This window comes from Rattus rattus, chromosome 11 (genome assembly GCF_011064425.1).
Source record: "Rattus rattus isolate New Zealand chromosome 11, Rrattus_CSIRO_v1, whole genome shotgun sequence".
NCBI classification, from domain to species: Eukaryota; Metazoa; Chordata; class Mammalia; order Rodentia; family Muridae; genus Rattus; species Rattus rattus.
Genome location: NC_046164.1, coordinates 72,490,376 through 72,511,584, shown reverse-complemented (window position 1 = coordinate 72,511,584; position 21,209 = coordinate 72,490,376). Strand labels below are relative to the sequence as shown.

Below are 21,209 nucleotides of genomic sequence, written 5' to 3'. Positions count from 1 at the left end.
GGTACACACCAATCTCCTACTGTCCTTGAACTCAAAGCAATGCTCCTGCCTCAACCTCCTGAGGGCTGGAATTCTTAGGACAGACTCTGACTGTGTTGCCTTCCAATATTAGCTCTTCCCTTTCCTCATCAAAACTCCACCTTTCACCAATGAACTCCATTCTGCAGATTAGGAACTGTTTTAGAAATGTAAAATAGACCAAGTCATAGAACTGGGTTTGAGCCCCAAACACCTCTGTGGATCATCTCCCTGGACCAAAGATGAAGCGGGTGGCCCTTCATGCCTCATGCCTTCAGCAGACACAGCAAGTATGATCAGGTCTTTGTCACCCTGGATTCAACCAGTCTTGGATTGGAAATATTAGGAAGTAAAAACTACCTCTGTACTGAACATTCACAGACGCTTTCCTGTTGTTATTTCAATAGAGCGTGACAACTATTTATAGCATTGGCATTGTATTAGGTGTTATAAGTTATCTAGAAATGATACCAAGTACAAGGAGGACCACACAGGCTTTAGGGAAATTTAAGCCATTTTATCTATGGGTTTGAGCATCCTCATATTTCGAGTTTGGGTGTGGAAAGTTGTCCTGGAACCCATCCCTGGCAGACAGCAAGAACGCACTGTGCCCTTTCTCACTGAGTTCAGAGAACCTTGTCAGCACTGAGCCAAGGCTGCTTTGTGATCCAAGGTATTTTTACCTTTCTGGGCTCATTCCACCACTTTAAAAATGCATATTAAAATGGGATGGGGGTTCAGTGATTATAGGTGCTTGCTGCCAAGCCCGATGACCTAAGATCAAGTCCCAGAACCCATATAACAAAAGGAAAGACTCCCACAAATTGTTCTCTGACCTTCACATGTTTATAATGTCAAGCATATCTCTCTCTCTCTCTCTCTCTCTCTCTCTCTCTCTCACACACACACACACACACACACACACACACACATGAATAAATAAACAAATACAAAAAAATAGGATTTTAGAGTTAGAGAGATAACTTAAGATGTAAGATCAGTTGTTGCATAAGCATGAAGACCTGGGTTTGGATCCCTCTATCAGTATGAAAATCTGGCCATGATAATACAAGCCTGTAAGCCTGGAACTAGAGAGACAGGGCACAAGGACCAGAATTCAAAGCCATCCTCAGAGGGGCTGGAGAGATGGCTCAGCAGTTAAGAGGACAGGTTGCTCTTCCAGAGGACCCATGTTTGACTCCCAGCACCTACGTGGAAGCTAATGACTGTCTGTAACTCTTGTGTCAGGGAATCTGATGATTTCTTCTGGCCTCTGCAATCACTGGGAGAATGCATGTGGTGTCCAGACAGGACAGGCTTGCAGGCAAAATATCCATATACATAAAATACAAGTAAAAAGTTTAAAAAGTAATCTTCTGTTTCACAGTTGAGTTCAAGGATAGCCTAAACCTATGAGAGCCTGACTCAAAAATCACACACACACACACACACACACACGCACACACACACACACACACACACACACACACACACACACACACACACACACATACACACACAAACACACACATACACACACATACACACAAATACCCCAACACACATATGCACACACATACACACTCACATACACATACATTCATACACATATACACACATACACATACATAAGCACACATATGCACACATACCCCCCACATACACACACATACACACTCATATACACACACATGCACACACATATGCAAACATACACACATACACACATACATACAATACACACACATACACAAATACACACATAAACACACATACACATATACACACATACACAAAATACACACACACATACACAAAATACACACACACATACACAAAATACACACACACATACACATACACACATACACATATACACACACATACACAAATACACACATACACACACATACACACATACCTATACATACACATACATACACACTCACACACACATATACATACACTCACACATAAACACAACACACACACATACACACACACACACACACACACACTCGTGTGTGTGTGCTAGAGAGTCAGCTCTGGAATTAAAAGCATGGGCTAGCTGTTCTTCTAGAGAACCAAGGTATGATTCCCAGCACCCATATGGTGGCTAACAGCCACCTCTATGTAACTCCAGTTCCAGGGCATGCAGTATTCAATGCCCTCTTCTGGCTTCTGTGAGTACTGCACAATGTGGTACACAGACATACAGACAGACAAAACATTGGCACACATAAAATAAAACAAACCTAAAAGAATATCACACATCATACATAGATACATACATTCATACCTACATGCACACACAAACACAGACACACACACACACAGAGGATTTTAGCTGTGTATCATGGTGCACACTTGTAATCTTAACACACAGGAGGCAGAAGCAAGACATTGGCTCAAGCTCAAGAGGAAGACCCTTGGGCTGGAGAGATGGCTCAGCAGTTAAGAGCGGTTAAGGTCCCGAGTTCAATTCCCAGCAACCGCATGGTGGCTCACAACCACGTGTAATGAGATCTGATGCGTCTGAAGACAGCTACAGTGTACTCATATACAATCAATCAATCAATCAATCAATCAATCAATCAATAAAGTCTTTAAAAAGAGAGGAAGACCCTTCTACATCCCCTCCACACTGGCTTGACTGTTGAGTTTGAAACAAACTTAGAACTGCAGTGGGAAAAGCACAGACTTGAGCTTGGGCCCCTAGAAGCCCGGAATTGCACCAGACCATGTTTAATCAACCCCTGGAGACAGAGAGATACTGGGGGCTTGCTGGCCAGCCAGTCTAGCCAAACCAGTGAGCCAACCTGCAATGAGATAGCGTCTTTCGAAAGAATTAACGGTGAAGGGCTGCCGAGGAGGCTCAGAGAGTGAAGACGCTGGCGGCCTGAATCTGATCCCTGGAACTCAAAGTAGGAGAACCAAGTCCCGAGAGTCGTCCTCTGACCTCCACAAGCTGTGGTACAGCCGCACCTACACACAAACTCTCTCATGCCCACAATAAATACAGACAATAAAAAAAAAAATCTCCAAGCCGAGTGTGGTAGAGCAAGCCTTTAACCGCAGCACTCAGCAAGCAGAGGTGGGGGGATCTCTGTGAGTTCCAGGCCAGCTAGAGAGACAGGGAGACGCCTTCTTTCAAAAGGGGAAGGGGTATGGTTGACAAAGAGCTGCTGATACCATCATCCGTTTCTAAGGGAGGGAAGGGTGAGCTTGCTTTCTTCCTGCTTTCTTTCAAACTTGCCAGGACATAACATACGTTTCTTCTTTTCAAATCCTCAAAGGTCTCCTTATATCCCACTAATTTCGCATGATCCAATCGTGTGCCGTGAGAATTTGTCATTGGGATAACCGATCTTAACCCGTTCCTAAAGCTGGGCACAAGGTCAGGCATGCTGTGGTTCATTAGGACATAGATGGTAACGGATGTGATGGTCACCACAGCAGCCAACCAATTTTATAAGACACGTGTACATGAATATGTTGGATTCGTTCAAAACAATCTAAAAGGAAAAAAGAATCCCAAAATAAAAATGGCAATCTCGGGCTGGAGAGATGGCTCAGCGATTAAGAGCACTGACTGCTCTTCCAGAGGTCCTGAGTTCAATTCCCAGCAACCACATGGTGGCTCACAACCATCTGTAATGGGATTCAATGCCCTCTTCTGGTGTGTCTGAACACAGCAACAGTGCACTTAAATATAATAGATGAAGAAATCTTTTTAAAAAAATGGCTATCTCTTGGAGGTTGAAATTATAGGTAAATTTTTCCTTCTTTGTACCTTTTTCTGTAGTAAATATCAGCTAAACTCAAGCAGTGAAATTTGTTTACAAAACAGTGGAATATAACCCACCCCTACCTAAGAGACCCTACCTATAAAAACAAGGGCCCCCAGGGCAACTGAAGCCAAAGGCCCCACAGAGCCTGTGGTTTTTCTGCTGACACACCCAAACCCCAGTTCCCCATGAGCCCTTGTTGTTCACTGGACAGACGCCACCAAACCACTCTCATTGCATTAACCTGGATGCTGTGGCTGTCAGGCCACAGCTTGGTCCGCTGAGGGCTGACCACCAGCCAGAGGAACCAGCAAGGGAGACAACGGCTACAACAGTACCAGGAACATTCTAGCATCAGCAGCAAAAGTTCTCTCAAGACAGAGCTCTGCTCACAGCCCATACCGCCAGCATTCAGTCTAGGCCCCAGCTTCCCCTTGGGTAGCTGAAGTTTTAGTCTGTGGTGAGTTTAGGTTCCTCAGGGTCAGCTCTTAGTTTAAGCAAAGGTTTAAGAAGGGAGACAGAGGCAAGGGGATCACAAGTTCAAGACTAGCCTGGGCTGCATAATGAGGCTTTCTCAGATTATATCATTACCACTAATAACAATAGCAATGACAAAAGCCCACTAGGTTTAGAACTAAACCTGGGTTGGAGACAGGGTTCAGTCTTTGACTGGGATTAAGGCTCAGTATATAATCAGGCTCAAGGCTCAGTTAGCAACTAAGCTCAGGACTTGGACTTTAACCAGACTCAGGGCTCCATTTTATGACCAAAGTAAACAGAATTTGCCTTCTATATGGTGAATATTCATCATGAGACCAAGGGCTAGTCAATGATTAAACTCGGAGCTCTGCGACCAAAACCAGTGTTTCATTTTATGTCAGAGCTGGGATTTAATCTAAAAATAGTCGATCCAGGCTGAGGTTAGCACTCACTCTTAGGACTCAGTCTATATCCAGAATAAAGATCTCAAGTTAAATAAATAAAATTACCAATAAAAAAAAATTTAAAAAGTGGAGCTGGAGAGATGGTTCAGTGGTTAGGAGCACTGACTGCTCTTCCAGAGGTCCTGAGTTCAAATCCCAGCAACCACATGGTGGCTCACAAGCATCTGTAATGGGATCCGTGTGTCTGAAGACAGTGACGGTGTGCTCATAAATGAAGTAAATAAATAATCCTTTTTAAAAATCTTTTAAAAAGAAGGTCTCGAGTTGGGATCAGCCTCTTGTCAGGCTTACAGTGTGTCAGTGTGTGGCTGGTCAAAGTGATGGCCAGAGTTCTTTTGAGAGCTAGAGGCCTGGCCTTGGCATGGGATCAAGTCTCAGTCAATTTCAAGATTAGTGTTCGAGCTGGAGACAGGATGGGGGCCATGAACATAACTTATTCTGGTTCTGTGTTCTATTCCAACCTCTAGCGAAGAACTGTTTGGAGACTCAGGAGCCCAGGACCCAGAAATCTTTAAGGAACAAGAGCTCCCCCAAGCAAGCTTAGCAGGGTCTTTCGCCTGTGGTGAGCTTTTCCTTGCCTGCTGAGGCCGGTGTCCTAGAGTCTTCTAACCTACATGGCTCTGCTGTTTCAGGTCCCTCGCACCAGAATAAAAATAGCCACTCACTTCAGAGCAGCTGACATCGGGTGCCTGGGAGGAGGGGAGCAGAGGAGAGGGAGGAGGGATGTCTGAGCTCAGCCCCAGCTGTGTGACCTTGGGAAAGTCACTCCTCCTCCAGCCCATTTCCTGAGTGGCAGCACGCGAATGAAGATAACACCCATCTGTCCCAGAGTGGGGGAATGAGGAGCCAGTCCTATAACATCCTGACACTTGTTACCAGGGAGGACCCTCCAGGAAGGAGTGCTCCTTTGCCGCCATTCTCTCTGATGTTTATCTCTGCCACCTCTCCAGACATCTCCCACATAGCGCCACAGTGTGACTTCATTCCCCATGGGTCTGAGTCGGGATGCAGGGAAGGAGATAGAGGATAGAGCTAGAAGGAAGAGAAGGAGGAGAGGGAAGGAAATGCTTCTCTCCTGTACCTGCCCACGTGTTATGTCCGAACCGCAAGGCCAGGCCAGGAGGGCACCGAACCAGATTTTGAATGCTCTCCCAGTGGGTCCTCCCCACCTCGGCCTTCAACTGGCTCCGGGCATTTCTCCTGTTCTGCTCGTCACCTCAGACTCCTCTACTTTAACAGTCATGTGACCTCTTGTAGGGGAGAGTTATCCATCTCCCTCCTCCCCAGGAGCACTGCCCATTCCTGACCTGTTCCCGGGCTCAGTTTCTTCCTTGGTCATTGGAGACCTTCTGACCAGCTTCACAGGGAGATTGAGGGGGAATACTCTCCCCCATCAGAATGCTCGCTTCCTACCCAGGACCTGAGCAGTCTGAAAGGGGAGCATGAGAAGTTTCCAGAAAGGGGCTGGTTGAGCTGTAGTGTCTGCCTGGCACACTCTACAGAGTGAGACAAAGCAGGGAGCAGGGAGGGGCCTCTAGAGACAGCCGTCTCCAGGGGGGCGGTTCTCCCTGGCAGCTGCCCCCGGCCTGCCTGCCGCCCTGAGCCCCGGAGCCTGTTATCAACCTCCTTAGTCATCCTTCCAGAAGCTCAAATATAGCTCCTACCAGCTCCCTCTTCAGCAGGGGTCCACCCCCCCTCCGCCACCCCCTTCCCCTTCCCCTTTCCTTTCTCTTCCAGGAGTACAATCACCCTTGGCCTCAGTTTCAACATCCACTAAATGGGTAGTCTGGAATGGATGGTGATAAGGAGAGAGAAACTGGCTTGTTTCTCCCACTCAGAGCTAACTTCTTCAGATGTATAGCTTGTTTGATCATCACAGCAAACCCAGGAAGGAGCTAATGCTTTTATTTTCCCTACATGGATCAGGACTCTCAGTAACCTCCCAAGGAAATCAGTGGCAAGGACAGAAGCGAAATTCCCAGCCCCAGTGAGCCCAATGGACAGGGATGACGGGAAACCCTGGGTTGTGCCCCTCAGGCAGAAGAGCAACCTGCATGTTCTTTTCTGTGATGTCTGTGTGGCTCTCTAAGGCCTGGGTGCTCCTTTCTCAGCCCTGGGATTGGTCCTGGGGACCTGAATTTGCACTCTTTCAGGATCATATCAGAAGCTGGCACTACTGAGGATCCTACTTACCTGGTTGTAAAACAGGAGCAGCAGGACTGGACCAGTAAGCTCCACTCTTGTCCTGACCGCAGCCGGTCTCACGTTCACCCTCGTGCAAACCTCCATTATCACTTCCAGTTCTCCCAGCACCCTTTCCTCCAATGCCACACTCCCACTACGGCTCCATTTCTCGTATCCCTCACCCCTCACCCTCACAGCCAATCTCCATGGCTTTCGCTTTCACCACAGCCTGTGCCTTTCTCACTTGCTTGTGCCGTGAGCTCCTCCCCCACCTCAGCATCCTCCTCCTCACTACCTTGGCCTCCACGTTTGCCATCTGTCCCTCCCCTCAGCACCCTTATTGCCACTGCCATCAAAATACCTTTCTGTCCACAGTCTTTGCTGGCCAGAGTCTTTGCCCCTACACATTTCAGCCTTACTTACAAAGATGCTCATCCAGAGACACCAGCCTGACCCAGAGTGAGTCTGGCAGGGCAAGTGCAGCCAGGAAAAGCCTTGTAGTATCGTTGCCAAGAACTTCACAAGGGAGTTGGCACAAGCCGGTGAAGATGCAGAGATGGCTGTTAACCTACAAGGACTCTGGGCACAGGACACTGACCATTTTGGGCAGGGGGGATGCCTCAGTAGATAGGAGCGCTTGCTAGGCAAGCATGGGGAACTGAGTTCCGATTCCCAGAACCCGTGCTGGGCATGGTCGTGTGCACCTGAAACCTTAACGTGGAGCTGGTGTGAGGCAGAGACAGAGGGCTTGCTGGGACTTGCTGGCTGTCAGCCTACTTCCAGAGTCAGTGAGAGACCCCTGTCTCAAAGGAGTAAGGCAGAGGGTGATGAGCAGAACACATGAGGGCCTCCTCTGGCGTCCATGTGTGCACACCTAGACACAAGCTTCTGCACACACATGGGCACACACCAAGTACACACACCACACACAGAGACAAATAAATGGTGGATGGACGGACGGATGGATAGATGGACAGACAGATAGACAAACAGACCAATAAATTAGGTGCACATCCACAAAGAAGCAAACGAACTCTGAACATTTCCTCCTGACCTGGGTTCAGTTCAGTACGGTCTAGTAATCCTAGAGAAATGGGGGTTCCAGGGATAACAGCAGAGAGGAGTCGGTGTGGAGCAGAGCAAAACCCTACGGCCCATGCCCCCCTCTGGACAAATCTGACCTTTATGGTCATTTGCTCTGTTTGCTTTATTTTTTACTGAGATGGGGTCTCACATAGACTAGGGGCCTCAATGTCTATAGCAAAAGACGACAGTGAACTTTTATTTTTCAACCTGTATATAGGTGTGTGTATGACGTGTGCCCACAAGAGCCAAAACGATCAGATGCCCTGGGGCTGGAGTCACAGGTGGCTGTGCGTCACCTGGCATGGGTTCTAGGAATCGAACTTGGAGCCCCCTAGATGAGCAATCACATTCTTTTTTTTTTTAAAGATTTATTCATTTTATTTATATGTGAGTACACTGTAGTTGGTCTTCATACACTTCAGAAGAGAGCATCCTATGACAGATGGTCATGAGCCACCATGTGGTTGCTGGGAATTGAACTCAGGACCTCTGGAAGAGCAGGCAGTGCTCTTAACCACTGAGCCATCTCTCCAGCCCCATGACATTGAATTCTTGATTCTCTTGTCTCTACCCCCAAGAGCTGGGATTATAGGCTCAACTCTTCTCATTTCATTCATTCATTCATTCATTCATTCATTCATTCATTCCCTTGTACCTGTTAGACACTAGACTTTCTTTCTCTTCTTCCTCTTCCTCCTCCTCCTCTTCCTCCTTCTCCTCCTCCTCTTTCTCCTCCTCCTCCTCTTTCTCCTCCTCCTATTAGTGCTTGGCCTGAATGTCTGTGAGAGAGTCAGATCCACTGAAACTTGAGTTGCAAGTTGCCATGTGGTTGCTGGGAATTGAACCTGAGTCCTCTGGAAGAGCAGCCAGTGCTCTTAACCACTGAGCCATCTGTCCAGCCCCATTGGGTTCTATTCTTTAAGGGTTGAATGCCTAGTGTACTTTTGGCTTGTTTTTAGTTTGGACTTTTTGAGAAAAGTCTCCCTATGTATCTGTCCTGGCCTTGAACTCACTCTATAGCCCAGGTTAACCTCACCCCTTAGCCAACCTCCTACCTTGGCCTCCCCAGTGCTGGGGATACCCTATGTGTCACCACCCTTAGCTTTGAAGGCTTATTTTGAACTCTCCTGCCGAGTCCCTCTCCTCACGCTACACCGTTCTCTTCCCCGGATTTTCTCTCCCACATACCTCACTGGTTCAAGGTGGTCGGATCACTGGGTTAAGTCACTGAAACTCAGAAGACCTCCTCAGTTCATGGGGTGACCTTGACAAGTGCCTTTCAGAACCATCACCAGTGAGTGAGTGTTAGAGGGAGAAACTGGGACTGGACTGGGACTGGCTTGTGTGTGGGGACATCTGAGGGCACTGAGATGTCTGCAGAAGAGGAGGGGCTGGCAGAGTTTGAAAGGGAGAAGGCTCCGGTGGATGGAGCCTGACTGTCTGGTTTTGGTATGGGAAGAATAGAGCCAGACAGGGATAAGATGGGGGGGTGGGGGGAGAGTTAGCCCAAGGCTTAAAAATGGGGCAAGGGTGGGGGCCAAGACAAGCCCTGAGCTAAACAGAAAGTTAGGAAAGTGACAGGGCAAGGCAGATGTCCCTGAGGCCGTGGAGAGGAGGCTGCTGACCTCTGAACCACCTGTCCCTGAATTACCTGTGGGTGAGCCTGGGCCCCTCCCTGGAGCAAGGGTGGGCCTGGCCTACTGTCTGGAGGGTGGGGCAGACAGGTGGTGGGGTCTCCTTCAGAGTTCAGGAGGGCTAAGCTGATGGGTGCTTATATTACCCCAGACGTTCTGAGATCAGCAGCCAGCTCAAGTGCTCCTAGCGGGTAGCCACTTAGCACTTGCTACCTTCAGTATGGGAAGTGGGTGCCTGTGCCTTTAAATTCTCAGCAGGTTGAAATGGCTGATGACATCACTGGTTCCTGGGAGCTGAGGAGCTGGAGCCAGAACCCAAGGGAGCCAGGCTGGGCTGCCGGGGGCTGCTGCAGACATGGAGGGCCAGAGCAGGAGTGGTAGTGCCAAGTCGGGGACCAGAACTGGACTGGGACCCTTGCCTGGGACCCATGGGGCTTTGCAAACTGGGACACCCTCGAAGGTAAGAACCCCTAAACCCTAGCTAGCCCCCATTCCTGATTCCTGGTGTCACACTCCTCCACCACATGCACTCTGCAGGCACCTTGGCTAAGGGACTGGCACTTTTCTGTGCCCGCCAAGCAGAGGCTGGGCAAAAAGGTCATGCTGGAGGGGCAGTAATGGGATGCCCATAGAGAAAAGGAACCAGCCACAGCCAGGAGTCCCCCAGAAGCACTCTGGATTGGTTGTCAGAGGACCCATCTGTTCTCCAGCTCTGCTGTGTGACCTTGGACAAGTTGCTTGTCCTCTCTGAGCCAATGCAAAATGAGGGGGCTTGTGTCTGAAGACTAGAACTGTGACATCTGGGATGTCTAAGTTGTTAGTGCTGGAGGCGGTATGGTGCTTGGGGGGAGGGGGCACACAGTGGGACACTTGGAACCAAGGAGAGTATCCAAAATGCTGCCTCAAAAAGTGGAGTTCAGGGAGGGAGGTGGAAGTAGAATTCCAGGTTCTCTGAACCGAGAAGGACGGGGACAGAGACTGAACTGCGTCTCCAAAGCAGGATGGGGCCACCCCGGGGCGAGCATAGACTTTCCTCTGTCCTCCCTGGCAAAGGACGCTTTCTCCAGGCCTCTGGAGAGTGGGAATAGCATAATCAGAATGGACAAGGCAGGTGTCCTCCCCCCTGCCGGGTATAAAGAATACCCATTTGCCTATCCTCACAGGTGGAGAAAGGACAGGCAAGATAAGAGGGCACAGTCTGGGCAGAGAGAGGCGTGGCATCAGACCGCACTGACTGGCCAAGGAGGGTGGGCTTGCTCTCCAGCATTCAAATCCCAGGAAGTGTTAGGCTCAAGTATGGCCCCTTGCTCGGAATGCACACACTTTAGGATGTGGTATGGTCAGGGACCCTTCCAACAGCGCGTTAATTTTACAGATGGGAAACAGTCTGTGGGCTGAGGAACATTTGCTTCAAATCCCAAAGCTGGGATTTGACAGTCTCCATTGCCAGCTCTTGACCCTGCATGGCCCACTGGGAATGGGTCAGCACAGGCAGGACTGTGACCAAGGGGTCAGGAGCGGTGGGTAGAGCGTGAGGGTCACCTGAGGGACACTGTGGAGGAAAGAACATGGAGGGACTTGGGGTGTTTGAGTCAGCCGCCCTCTGTAAGAGGAGCGGCAGGGGCTGCCGTGAGAGCTGCCCTGGAAGCTTGTCAGGTAGAGCGGGAGTAGGTGCCAGCCAGGAAGGCTAGGAGAGCACTCAGGCTCATGCTCCACTCAGCCCATTCAGGGTTTCAGTCTGTCCGTCTGTGAACAGGGTTTCAAGTTTAATATGGAAACATGACTTTTGTATCCTTTTGTATCCTGTCTCTTCTGAGACGGAAACTGACCTGGAGCAGAATGGATTGGAGAGAGAGCAGGCAGGCTTTCTTTGGAAGGATCTGCCCTGAGCTGTGTCTGCTGAGGGCTAAATGGAAGTGAGGGCTCAGCCCCTTGCTAGAGTCACTCTGAGTCATCTATTTGTCCTCTAGAAGGTAAATTCAAGTTTTCAGCTTCCAGCAAAGAACACGGGCCCAACGCCCTCAGAACCAAGATCGGCCCTGGCACCGGTGGGACCACGAGCAGCTGTGTCACCTCCTTCAGAGAGACCAAGACTGGCTTTGTCATCTCCCCGACCCATCCTAGCTCCACTGTCCTCCGCTGGCGAACAGAAAAGACCTCCACCCCACCGCAGCTCCAAGCCGGCTCCCACGTCTGTGGGCCAACTGGTAGTATCTGCCGCTGCAGGACCAAAGCCTCCGCCAGTCGCCTCGGTCTCAATCCTGGCTCCGAAGTCTCTGGGGCAGCTAGTAATATCTGCCTCTGCTATGCCAAGGCCTACTCCGGCTTCTTTAGGGCCCATTCTATCGCCAACTTCCAGGGATCAGAAGCAGTTATCGCCCACCTCCGTGGGACCTAAGCCAGCATTGGCAACCTCAGGCCTAAGCCTGGCACTGGCCTCTCAGGAGCAGCCCCCACAGTCCCCCTCCAGTCCTTCCCCTGTGCCCAGTCCCGTTCTGTCACCCTCTCAGGAGAGTCACCTGGCTCCAGCAACTGTGACATCTACCCCAGCTTCTGAGAGACAGTTGCCAGCTAGACAGAAGGATACGGCAGCTCGCAGGCCCATTCCCCCTGCAGACGGGTGTCTCCATACCCCAGTGCAGGCAGCTGGTCTTGCCACCTCTCCTCCAAGGGCCCAAACTTCCTCAGATCCTCGGCTTTCCCCCTCCTTCCGCGCAAGACCAGAGGCTCCGCGCCACAGTCCCGAGGATCCCGTCTTGCCGCCACCACCACAGACCCTGCCCTTGGATGTGAGCTCAGGCCTTCCAGAGTCTGGCACCCGCTCCCCTGGACTTCTGTCCCCTACCTTTCGGCCAGGAATCCCTTCAAACCAGACTGTGCCCCCACCTCTGCCCAAGCCACCTCGGTCTCCCAGCCGCTCCCCTAGTCGTTCTCCCAACCGCTCTCCCTGTGTGCCCCCAGCCCCTGAGGTGGCACTCCCAAGACCTGTCACCCAGGGTGCAGGGCCTGGCAGGTGCCCAAGCCCTAACCTACAGACACAAGAAAGCCCAGCCGCCACCGCCACCTCACCAACGTCTTCTTGGTCAGCTCAGCCTACCTGCAAGAGCGACCCTGGATTCCGGTGAGGGCCTGGCTCTCCCTCATTTAAAGTTACTGGGACTTGAAAGGAGAGACTGGTGACTGCATTTTAAACTCAGTTTACCTCGATAGGAATGGATGGGAGCGGGGCACTGCTGGACCTACTTTGGGACCCTAGAAGATGCTCTCTCTCTAAGGGATTTGCTTCTTGGGTTTATCTCCCCAGGAAGGTAGTTGGGGATGTTAGGCCTACTTTGGGTCTTTTCTAAGGACCCTTACATATTTACCTGCCTCCATTTAACTCCCCAGAAGGAGTCCTGTGAGAGAGAAAGGGGGTGGGGGTGGGAAAATGGTAGCCAGCAGTAAACCCTCCCATGTACCTGCCTCCAGGATCACTGTGGTTACATGGAATGTGGGCACTGCCATGCCTCCTGACGATGTCACATCTCTTCTTCACCTGGGTGGTGGCCACGATAGCGACGGTGCAGACATGATTGCCATCGGGTGAGGAGCAGTGGAAGCCAATCCCCTTTCCTGGGCATTTTGGCCTCCTGGACACACCCATAAAAGGAATTTCTAAAACAGCCTTTCCAATGATTGTTCCCTCCCCGCTTACCCCCAAGGTTGCAAGAAGTCAATTCCATGATCAACAAGCGGCTCAAGGATGCTCTCTTTACCGACCAGTGGAGTGAGCTCTTCATGGATGCGCTGGGGCCTTTCAACTTCGTGCTGGTAACAACACGGACACCCTTGTGGGAAGCAGGGACCCTTTTGGATTCCTGCTCCCATCTCAGAGAGACTGCTGGGTCTCTCTATTGCTGGGGTAGAGAAATGAGGTGGGTAGGAGGCAGAGGCAGAGGCTGCGGGAAAGCTGTATGCCGAGGGTCCCGAGCACGCCTCCCCCTGCAGGTGAGCACCGTGAGGATGCAGGGCGTCATCCTGCTGCTCTTCGCCAAGTACTACCACCTACCCTTCCTACGGGATGTGCAGACGGACTGTACTCGGACTGGCCTGGGTGGCTACTGGGTGAGCGGGGTGGGGTAGGAGGTGATGAGGGAGGGGGGAAGGGCCTGAGTGTGGCTTGCAAGATCACCACTTCACGCTTGTATCCTTTACCCGGAGATCCTCCCCAACCCAAGCGCCACTGTTTTCTACGCCCCGCCCCGTTCCTTCTCTGGCCCCTCCCAGCCTCCTGTTTCTTTCCTTAGAACTTATTCCGGCTTAAGATTAAGCCTCCTCTGCTCCTCAGGGGCTCTTATGCCCAGCCCAGTGACTCCCCTCCCGGCCCAGGTCAGGCCCATGACCAGTCAAACCTCACCCCTAGGGTAACAAGGGCGGAGTAAGTGTGCGCTTAGCAGCCTTCGGGCACATGCTGTGCTTCCTAAACTGCCACTTGCCCGCACACATGGACAAGGCGGAGCAGCGCAAGGATAACTTTCAAACTATCCTTAGCCTCCAGCAATTCCAGGGACCTGGTGCACACGGCATCCTGGATCATGAGTAAGTAAAGATGAAGAGTGCCAGGTTGTGTGGATAGGAATGTTGGGCCTACTGATGGATGTGAGCGACCCACTCAATTGACCTATAGGAAAACCCAGGCAGCTAGCAGTTTGCTGGGGAGGGGAGGATCCTGCAAGGTAGAGCTTTGCTGGGGGGTATTTGCTTGCTGAAATTCCTCACCTAATGTCTCTAGACTCTCTTTTTCCTCCATCCCTTGCCTGACTGAAGGCTCTGGCAGCCATTGGCACTTCTAAAGGGTTGGGTGGGTGCCAGGAAGGATCTAGATTGAGCCTTTGCACTCCGTGGACCCACTGACCCCCACTCCCACCCTGGAGCAGCCTTGTATTCTGGTTTGGGGACCTGAACTTCCGCATTGAGAGCTATGACCTACACTTTGTCAAGTTCGCCATAGACAGCAACCAACTCCATCAGCTCTGGGAGAAGGACCAGGTAGGCAGTGATTTTCTTCCCCTTCCCTGACTCTTGACCTCACCTGTCCCACCCTGTCTCTGGATGCTGTACAAGGCCCAAGCTTTTGTTCTGCCTGTCTGGTTCCCCCACAGCTCAACATGGCCAAGAATACTTGGCCCATCTTGAAAGGTTTCCAGGAAGGGCCCCTTAATTTTGCCCCCACCTTCAAGTTTGATGTGGGGACCAACAAATATGATACGAGGTAAGCCATGGGATAGGGGTGGGATGAGGGGAAGGGGCAGAAAATAAAGCCAGAGCCGTGCTTTGACCCCTGGCCCCTGAAATTCAGGCTACCTTGTCCTATCGCAGTGCCAAGAAGCGGAAGCCAGCCTGGACAGATCGCATTCTGTGGAAGGTCAAGGCTCCAAGTGGAGGTCCCAGCCCCTCAGGGCGAGAGAGTCACAGGCTCCAGGTGACCCAGCACAGCTATCGAAGTCACATGGAATACACTGTCAGTGACCACAAGCCTGTTGCCGCCCGCTTCCTTCTGCAGGTAAGTCCTGGCCTCATCCGCCCCTCACGACGTTCCTTGGCCCAGCTAAGCATCTTCTATCAGTAACCTTACCACCTGCCCTTAACAGCAGCCTTTTTTTTTTTTTTCAAATAAAGAGGGAGTGGCTGACAGGACCTCCCTTGCCTAGAGCGACATGGTAGGAGGAAAAGGAAGGATTTGAACTCAAGACAGTTTGGTTAAAAGAACTCATATCTTTGCACTATCTGTCACCGACTTCTTCCTCTTTCCAAGAAATGTTTAGGGCAACAGCCTAAAGTTTGAAGAACATACTGGTCTTGCAGAGGACCCAAGTTCATGTTCCAGCACCCCCAGGGGGCATCTCACAGCCACCTAAATATAACTCCAGATTCAAGAGATCTGATGCCTCTAGCCTCTGTAGGTACCTATGCACATGCACATGCCCACGCCCCTTGTGCAGAGTTTGAAAAACAAGTTCAAAATTCTTTTCTGAAAAAAGCGTGCCTGTGTTGAACACACACACACACACACACACACACATACACACACACACACACACACACACGCTTTTCTTTCTTGTCATTCTCCTTAAGCAATGCACTATAACAACAGCCTTCGCGCCATTCGCAGTATGTTAAGTATTGTAAGTAACCTCGAAATGAATTAAAATATACACAGGCCTGCACAGTTACATGCACATAACATATACCGTTTTGCATAAGGAACTTTGACCTCCCTGGAATTTAGCGTCTACCAGGGGAACCAAACAGACCCAGATGCTCAGGGGTGACTTCACTGTGTTTAGAATGGAGGTTTGTAAAGACAAAGGAGGCAGTCCTAGCGTGTCAGAAGCTGTTTGGAAGACGACATAGTCTAACTCTCTGGTTTACCATCGGGTAGCCTCAGGCTCCTACTGAGATGGTGCTGTGCCCCAAGTCTAGCGGCAGAAGCAGAATAGGGTGGGTAGGTCTGTCCTGTGTTTCCAACCTTGAAACCTAAGCTGTGGTTTCTGGATTTCTTGGTCTGATAAGGAGTCCTGAAAGCCAAAGAATGTTTCTCATGGTAACTTTGTCACGTGATCAGTCAATGGGACTCAAGCCAAAACTTCAGCTGGGGATGGGGCTCCGCCCAAGCGTGGCCTCGAGTGAACTCTGGGACAGGGATGGGGTAGAAGCTTTTGGTTTTGTTCGTTTGTTTGTTTGTTTTTAGATCACTTCTTGCTATGTATTAGGCTCCTTCAAGCTCATGATCCTCCTGCCTCAGCTTCCCAAGTGTTAACGTTATAGGCGTGTGCCACCACACCTTGGCCCTTAGTCAGGGACCCCACCTAGAGACTCAGCATTAGGCCACATTGTCCTGTCCCTCCCATGGTGGACAGGAAAAAAAATGTTACCTGGGACTTGGGATGCGGCTCAGAGGTAGGGTACTTCCCTAGCATGGGTGACACACAGGGTTCAATCCCAGCAATGCAGAAAGAACTGAAAGGAAACAAAGAACTTTTTAAAAAGTTATTGTAAACTGGGGCTGGTGGCCAATTCCAGGACTGGGAATAGTGAAGCAGAGGGATCGAGAGTTCAAAGCCAGCCAGGGCCACATAGTGAGACCCTGGGTCAAACAATAACAAAAGTTACCTAGTGGCAACGATCCTGGGAAGGCCAGGTGTAAAAAAAAAAGTTACCTAATGAACCAAGCATGGTGGCAAATCTCTCTAATTACAGCATTTCAACAAAGTCTGAGGGCAGAAGAACTTCAAGTTCAAATTCAGTCTGGCCTCCCTGGAACACATTGAGGCTCTGTCTTAAAAATAAACCTAGGGGTTGGGGATTTAGCTCAGTGGTAGAGCGCTTGCCTAGGAAGCGCAAGGCCCTGGGTTCGGTCCCCAGCTCCGGAAAAAAAAGAACCAAAATAAATAAATAAATAAATAAACCTAACGTGACCAGCCAGACATCTACCAAACATCAGACCACATGTAGAGCCCTTACACACACCATCCCTTTGAATGCCGTAGGCCCTGAAACGTCCAAAGTCTCCTCTCTATTTCAGAGTTGGGGCTATTCATTTGTTTTATGCACATAGATGCTTTGGTTGTGTATGCTTCTGTGTCTGCAGAGGCAGAGGAAAGAGTTTTTTTTTTTTTTTTGTTTTTTTTTTTTTTTTTTTTTTTTTTTTTTTTTTTTTTTTTTTTTTTTTTGGGGTTTTTTTTTTTAAAAAGGGGAGTTTTTTCCCCTTTTTTTTTTTTTTTTTTTTTTTTTTTTCTTTTTTTTTTTTAAATCCCCAACCCCTTTTTTTTTTGTTTTTGGTTTGGGTTTTTTTTTTTTTTTTTTTTTAAGGATTGAAGGATTGGTTTATTTTATATATGTGAGCATGCTGTCTTCAGACACACCAGAAGAGGGCATGGAATCCCACTACAGATGGTTGTGAGCCACCATGTGGTTGTTGGGAATTGAACTCAGGACCTCTGGAACAACATCAGCTAGTGCCTTTAACCTCTGAGCCATCTCTCCAGCCCTTCGCTTTGGCACCCCCACCCCCACCCCGTATTTGTTTTACATTTGTTTATGTGCACAGGTGTGCACTCTCTGAAAGAGTTCAGAGGATAACTTTTGGGAGTGGGTGATCTCTTTCTAAATGTGGATCCAGGGATTAAACTCAGGTCACCCTGAGGATAAAGCCTCTTCCCACCGAGCCCTCTCGCAGGCTTTGTTTTGGGGTTGGTTGGGGATTTTGTTTATTTTGCTTTGTTTTTCTTGTCTTTTTAAAGAACAGACTCTCCTGTAGCCTGGTCTGGACCATTCTAGAATCTGCTCTCCAGCCTGCACCTAAGGACAGGTTATAGGCACGCATCATCGCACCTCTGCAGGGATTTTGACCTTGTAAAGTCTTAGAACACATTTCAACCTGCCCTTCAGTTAGGTCGGGGAAGGAATGTACTGGTTTCTTCTGGAACAGCTAGGCTCAGAAGCCAGGGAAAGAAACCTGAAACCAGATCAACAGGGAGCAGACAAAGGCCCGAGGCTGGCACCACGTGAGCTCTTCCTTAGGGACACAGGTGGCCAGGATTCTGGCTGCTTGCCACTGCAGAAACTCCACCTGTCTAAAGTGACTCCCTGGTTGTCCTGGCTGGTCCCAGAGGAAAACACTCATGATTCTAGTTTGTCTTCGTGGACTCATGACAAGGTAGTGTTATTAGTTGACCCTTAACAGTAAGATTCAGATGGGGGAAACTGAGTCTGGGGAAGGCCAGGGTCTTGTCTGTCTGAGGTCGCACAATAATGTAGCGATGGAGCTGGAAAATGAACTGAGGTCTCCAGCCACCCGTTTCTGGCCTCTTGTTGGCTCCAGGAAATCGAACTTATCCCAGAATCCTGTGTACCATGGGACTTAACCTATCTCCCTTGCTATTGTTTAGGCTAATTATTTAGTGAGCACCTAAAACTGGGCAGTTGGTGAAATATATTACACACCGGCACTTCAGGGAATCAATAGTTCAGCCCTGGGTATAAAACAGGAGCCTCGAGTGCTGGAGAGATGGCTTAGCTGTTGAAAGCATCCCCCGCTGCTCTTCTGCAAGACCCAGATTTCGATTCTAGCACCACATGGCAGCTAACGACCACATGTAACTCCAGGTCGAAGCCCCAGGCACACACGTGCTCAGATACACATGCAGGCAAAACACACAATACACACAAAACAATTTTTTTAAAAAAAATTAAAACTAAACAAGAGTTTCCGGACAAGGGCCTGCCTACTGAACGGCTAAGGAAGTCAACCATTGTATAATCTGACAATAGCTGAGCTGAGACCAAATCTAAGACTGCTGGCTTCAAAGTCACGTTCTACTGACTGACTAAGAAGGCTCCGGATAAAAGGGAACCCAGAATGAAGGCAAGGATTTTTATTTGGCTGGTTTTGGTTTGATTTTTTACCATATTTTTGGCATAGTGTTTCTCTATATAGCCCCATTCTGGCCTAGAACTTGCTAGGTTGCCCCAGATTAGACTTAAATTCTCCATTCTTCTGCCTAGCCTCCAGAATATATACTAGTAGTTATTATAAGCATGGCCCATGGGGCTGGAGAGACGGCTCAGTGGTTAAGAGCACAGACTGCTCTTCCTGAGGTCCTGAGTTCAAATCCTAGCAACCACATAGTGGCTCACAACCATCTGTAATGAGATCTGATGCCCTCTTCTGGTGTGTCTGAGAACAGCCGCAGTGTACTTATATATAATAAATAAATAAATAAATCTTTTTTAAAAAAAAAAAAAAAGCATGGGCCACTACCAAGAGCTCTAGGTATGTGGGATGCTAGAGGGCCTCCTCTGACATTGTCCTCTGTCCCTGCCTTGTTTGGGCAGTTTGCCTTCAGGGATGATGTACCTCTGGTACGGCTGGAGGTGGCGGACGAGTGGGCAAGGCCGGAGCAGGCTGTGGTGAGATACCGCGTGGAAACAGTGTTTGCCCGAAGCTCCTGGGACTGGATTGGCTTGTACCGGGTGAGAAGAATAAGAATCTGGGGGGAAGGAAGTCACTCTGGAGGAAGGAAGGAGCCTGCAGGCCCCCTGCGTCACTGGTGTATCCAGTGTTTGATGCTCTGTGGGAAGCTGCTAGTTTTAGGGGATCACAACCCCGGTTCCTCTTTCCTTAGGTGGGTTTCCGTCACTGTAAGGATTATGTGGCTTATGTCTGGGCCAAGCATGAAGAAGTGGATGGGAATATCTACCAGGTACTTATAAGGAGGAGAGGAGAGGGTTGGGAACACCAGGATTCTGCTTGGGGGAGGGAGTCCTGAGGCTGCCCTCTGGCCCCAGCTTGGGCCTCTACCCCTGTGTCCACCAGGTGACCTTCAGTGAGGAGTCACTGCCCAAGGGCCACGGAGACTTTATCCTGGGTTACTATAGCCACCACCACAGCATCCTCATTGGTGTCACAGAACCCTTTCAGGTAAACGGATCAGACTGTCAGGCCAAAGCAGGCCAAGATGTCCCAGTCGAACGTCACATCTTCCACGTTCTCTCTGTGACCTTAGACCAGTAGCCCAACCTCACTGGGTCTGCCAACAGGGAAGGAGGGTGTGGGCAGGCTAGAGAATGGAGTTGCCCCAGTGGCCAGTATTCTCTCCAGATCTCGCTGCCTACCTCAGAATCAGCCAGCAGCAGCACAGACAGCTCAGGCACCAGCTCCGAGGGGGAGGATGACAGCACTCTGGAGCTGCTGGCACCCAAGTCCCGCAGCCCCAGCCCTGGCAAGTCCAAGAGACACCGTAGTCGCAGCCCGGGCCTAGCACGCTTCCCCAGTCTCGCTCTCCGTCCCTCATCCCGCGAACGCCGCGGTGGCAGCCGTAGTCCCTCGCCCCAGAGCCGCCAGCTGCCTCGGGTAGCCCCCGACAGGGGTCACAGTAGTGGCAGCCGAGGTAGTAGTGAGGAGGGGCCCTCTGGGCCGCCTGGACCCTGGGCCTTCCCACCAGCTGTGCCTCGAAGCCTGGGCCTGCTTCCAGCCTTGCGCCTGGAGACCGTAGACCCCGGTGGCGGAGGCTCCTGGGGACCTGACCAGGAGGCCCCTGACCCTAATAGCCTGTCCCCCAGCCCGCAGGGCAGGCTGGGGCTAGAGGACGGGGGTTTGGGGCCCTGATGTGGGAGGTAGATGGACCTAGATGGTCTCATTCTGCCACTTTCGTCCACAAACCCGCCCGCCTCTCTCTTGCTGCTGCTCCAGCCGTTAACCACATCTGCCACTCTGTCTTGGCCAGGAGTGGCCAACTGGGCTTCCCCAAACTCAGTCCTGGCACCACCTCAACTGTGACAATCAGCAAAGCCTCGCCTGGGCCCTCATCTGGGATGATGGGGGTAACGGACAGATGTTCCAATCTTGGAGGTCATCCATTAGGAATTAAATTCTCCAGCTTCACTCCTGGCTCCTTCCTGACTTGTTAGCAGTCACAGATGGGGGTGCTAGGAACTAAGGATGTGATGGAGTGATAGAACTGACGTATACCAGGCACCAGCTGTATATGGAAACATGCCATCTCCTTTCATTT

At 50.3% G+C, this 21,209-nt stretch overlaps 1 protein-coding gene across 3 annotated transcripts; it reads left to right on the top strand.

The window, feature by feature from the left end:
- The first annotated feature begins 9,755 nt into the window (after positions 1-9,755).
- On the top strand, positions 9,756-21,079 carry Inpp5j (inositol polyphosphate-5-phosphatase J). Of its 3 annotated transcripts, none has more exons than XR_004389437.1 (13): positions 9,756-10,114; positions 11,625-12,775; positions 13,123-13,236; positions 13,356-13,464; positions 13,642-13,758; positions 14,057-14,232; positions 14,571-14,682; positions 14,796-14,905; positions 15,013-15,196; positions 19,531-19,668; positions 19,821-19,898; positions 19,984-20,116; positions 20,297-20,396. XR_004389437.1 is itself a non-coding variant. In XM_032916243.1 (13 exons), the coding sequence occupies exons 1-13, from the start codon at positions 10,010-10,012 to the stop codon at positions 20,801-20,803; spliced, it is 2,985 nt and encodes a 994-aa protein (XP_032772134.1). In that variant the 5' UTR covers positions 9,757-10,009; the 3' UTR covers positions 20,804-21,079. The 3 variants fall into 3 exon arrangements, 2 of the variants coding, with proteins under 2 accessions (XP_032772134.1, XP_032772133.1); XM_032916243.1 differs by having other exon boundaries at positions 9,757-10,114; positions 11,646-12,775; positions 20,012-20,116; positions 20,297-21,079; XM_032916242.1 differs by having other exon boundaries at positions 9,758-10,114; positions 20,012-20,116; positions 20,297-21,079.
- Positions 21,080-21,209: the final 130 nt, after the last annotated feature.

Excerpts from the sequence above, each read along its gene's own strand:
- Inpp5j (XM_032916242.1), top strand. The coding sequence starts at position 10,010 with ATGGAGGGCCAGAGCAGGAGTGGTAGTGCCAAGTCGGGGACCAGAACT. Across the intron at positions 10,115-11,624 it reads AAACTGGGACACCCTCGAAG|AAGGTAAATTCAAGTTTTCA; the intron begins GTAAGAACCCCT and ends TTTGTCCTCTAG. Across the intron at positions 14,906-15,012 it reads ACCAACAAATATGATACGAG|TGCCAAGAAGCGGAAGCCAG; the intron begins GTAAGCCATGGG and ends GTCCTATCGCAG.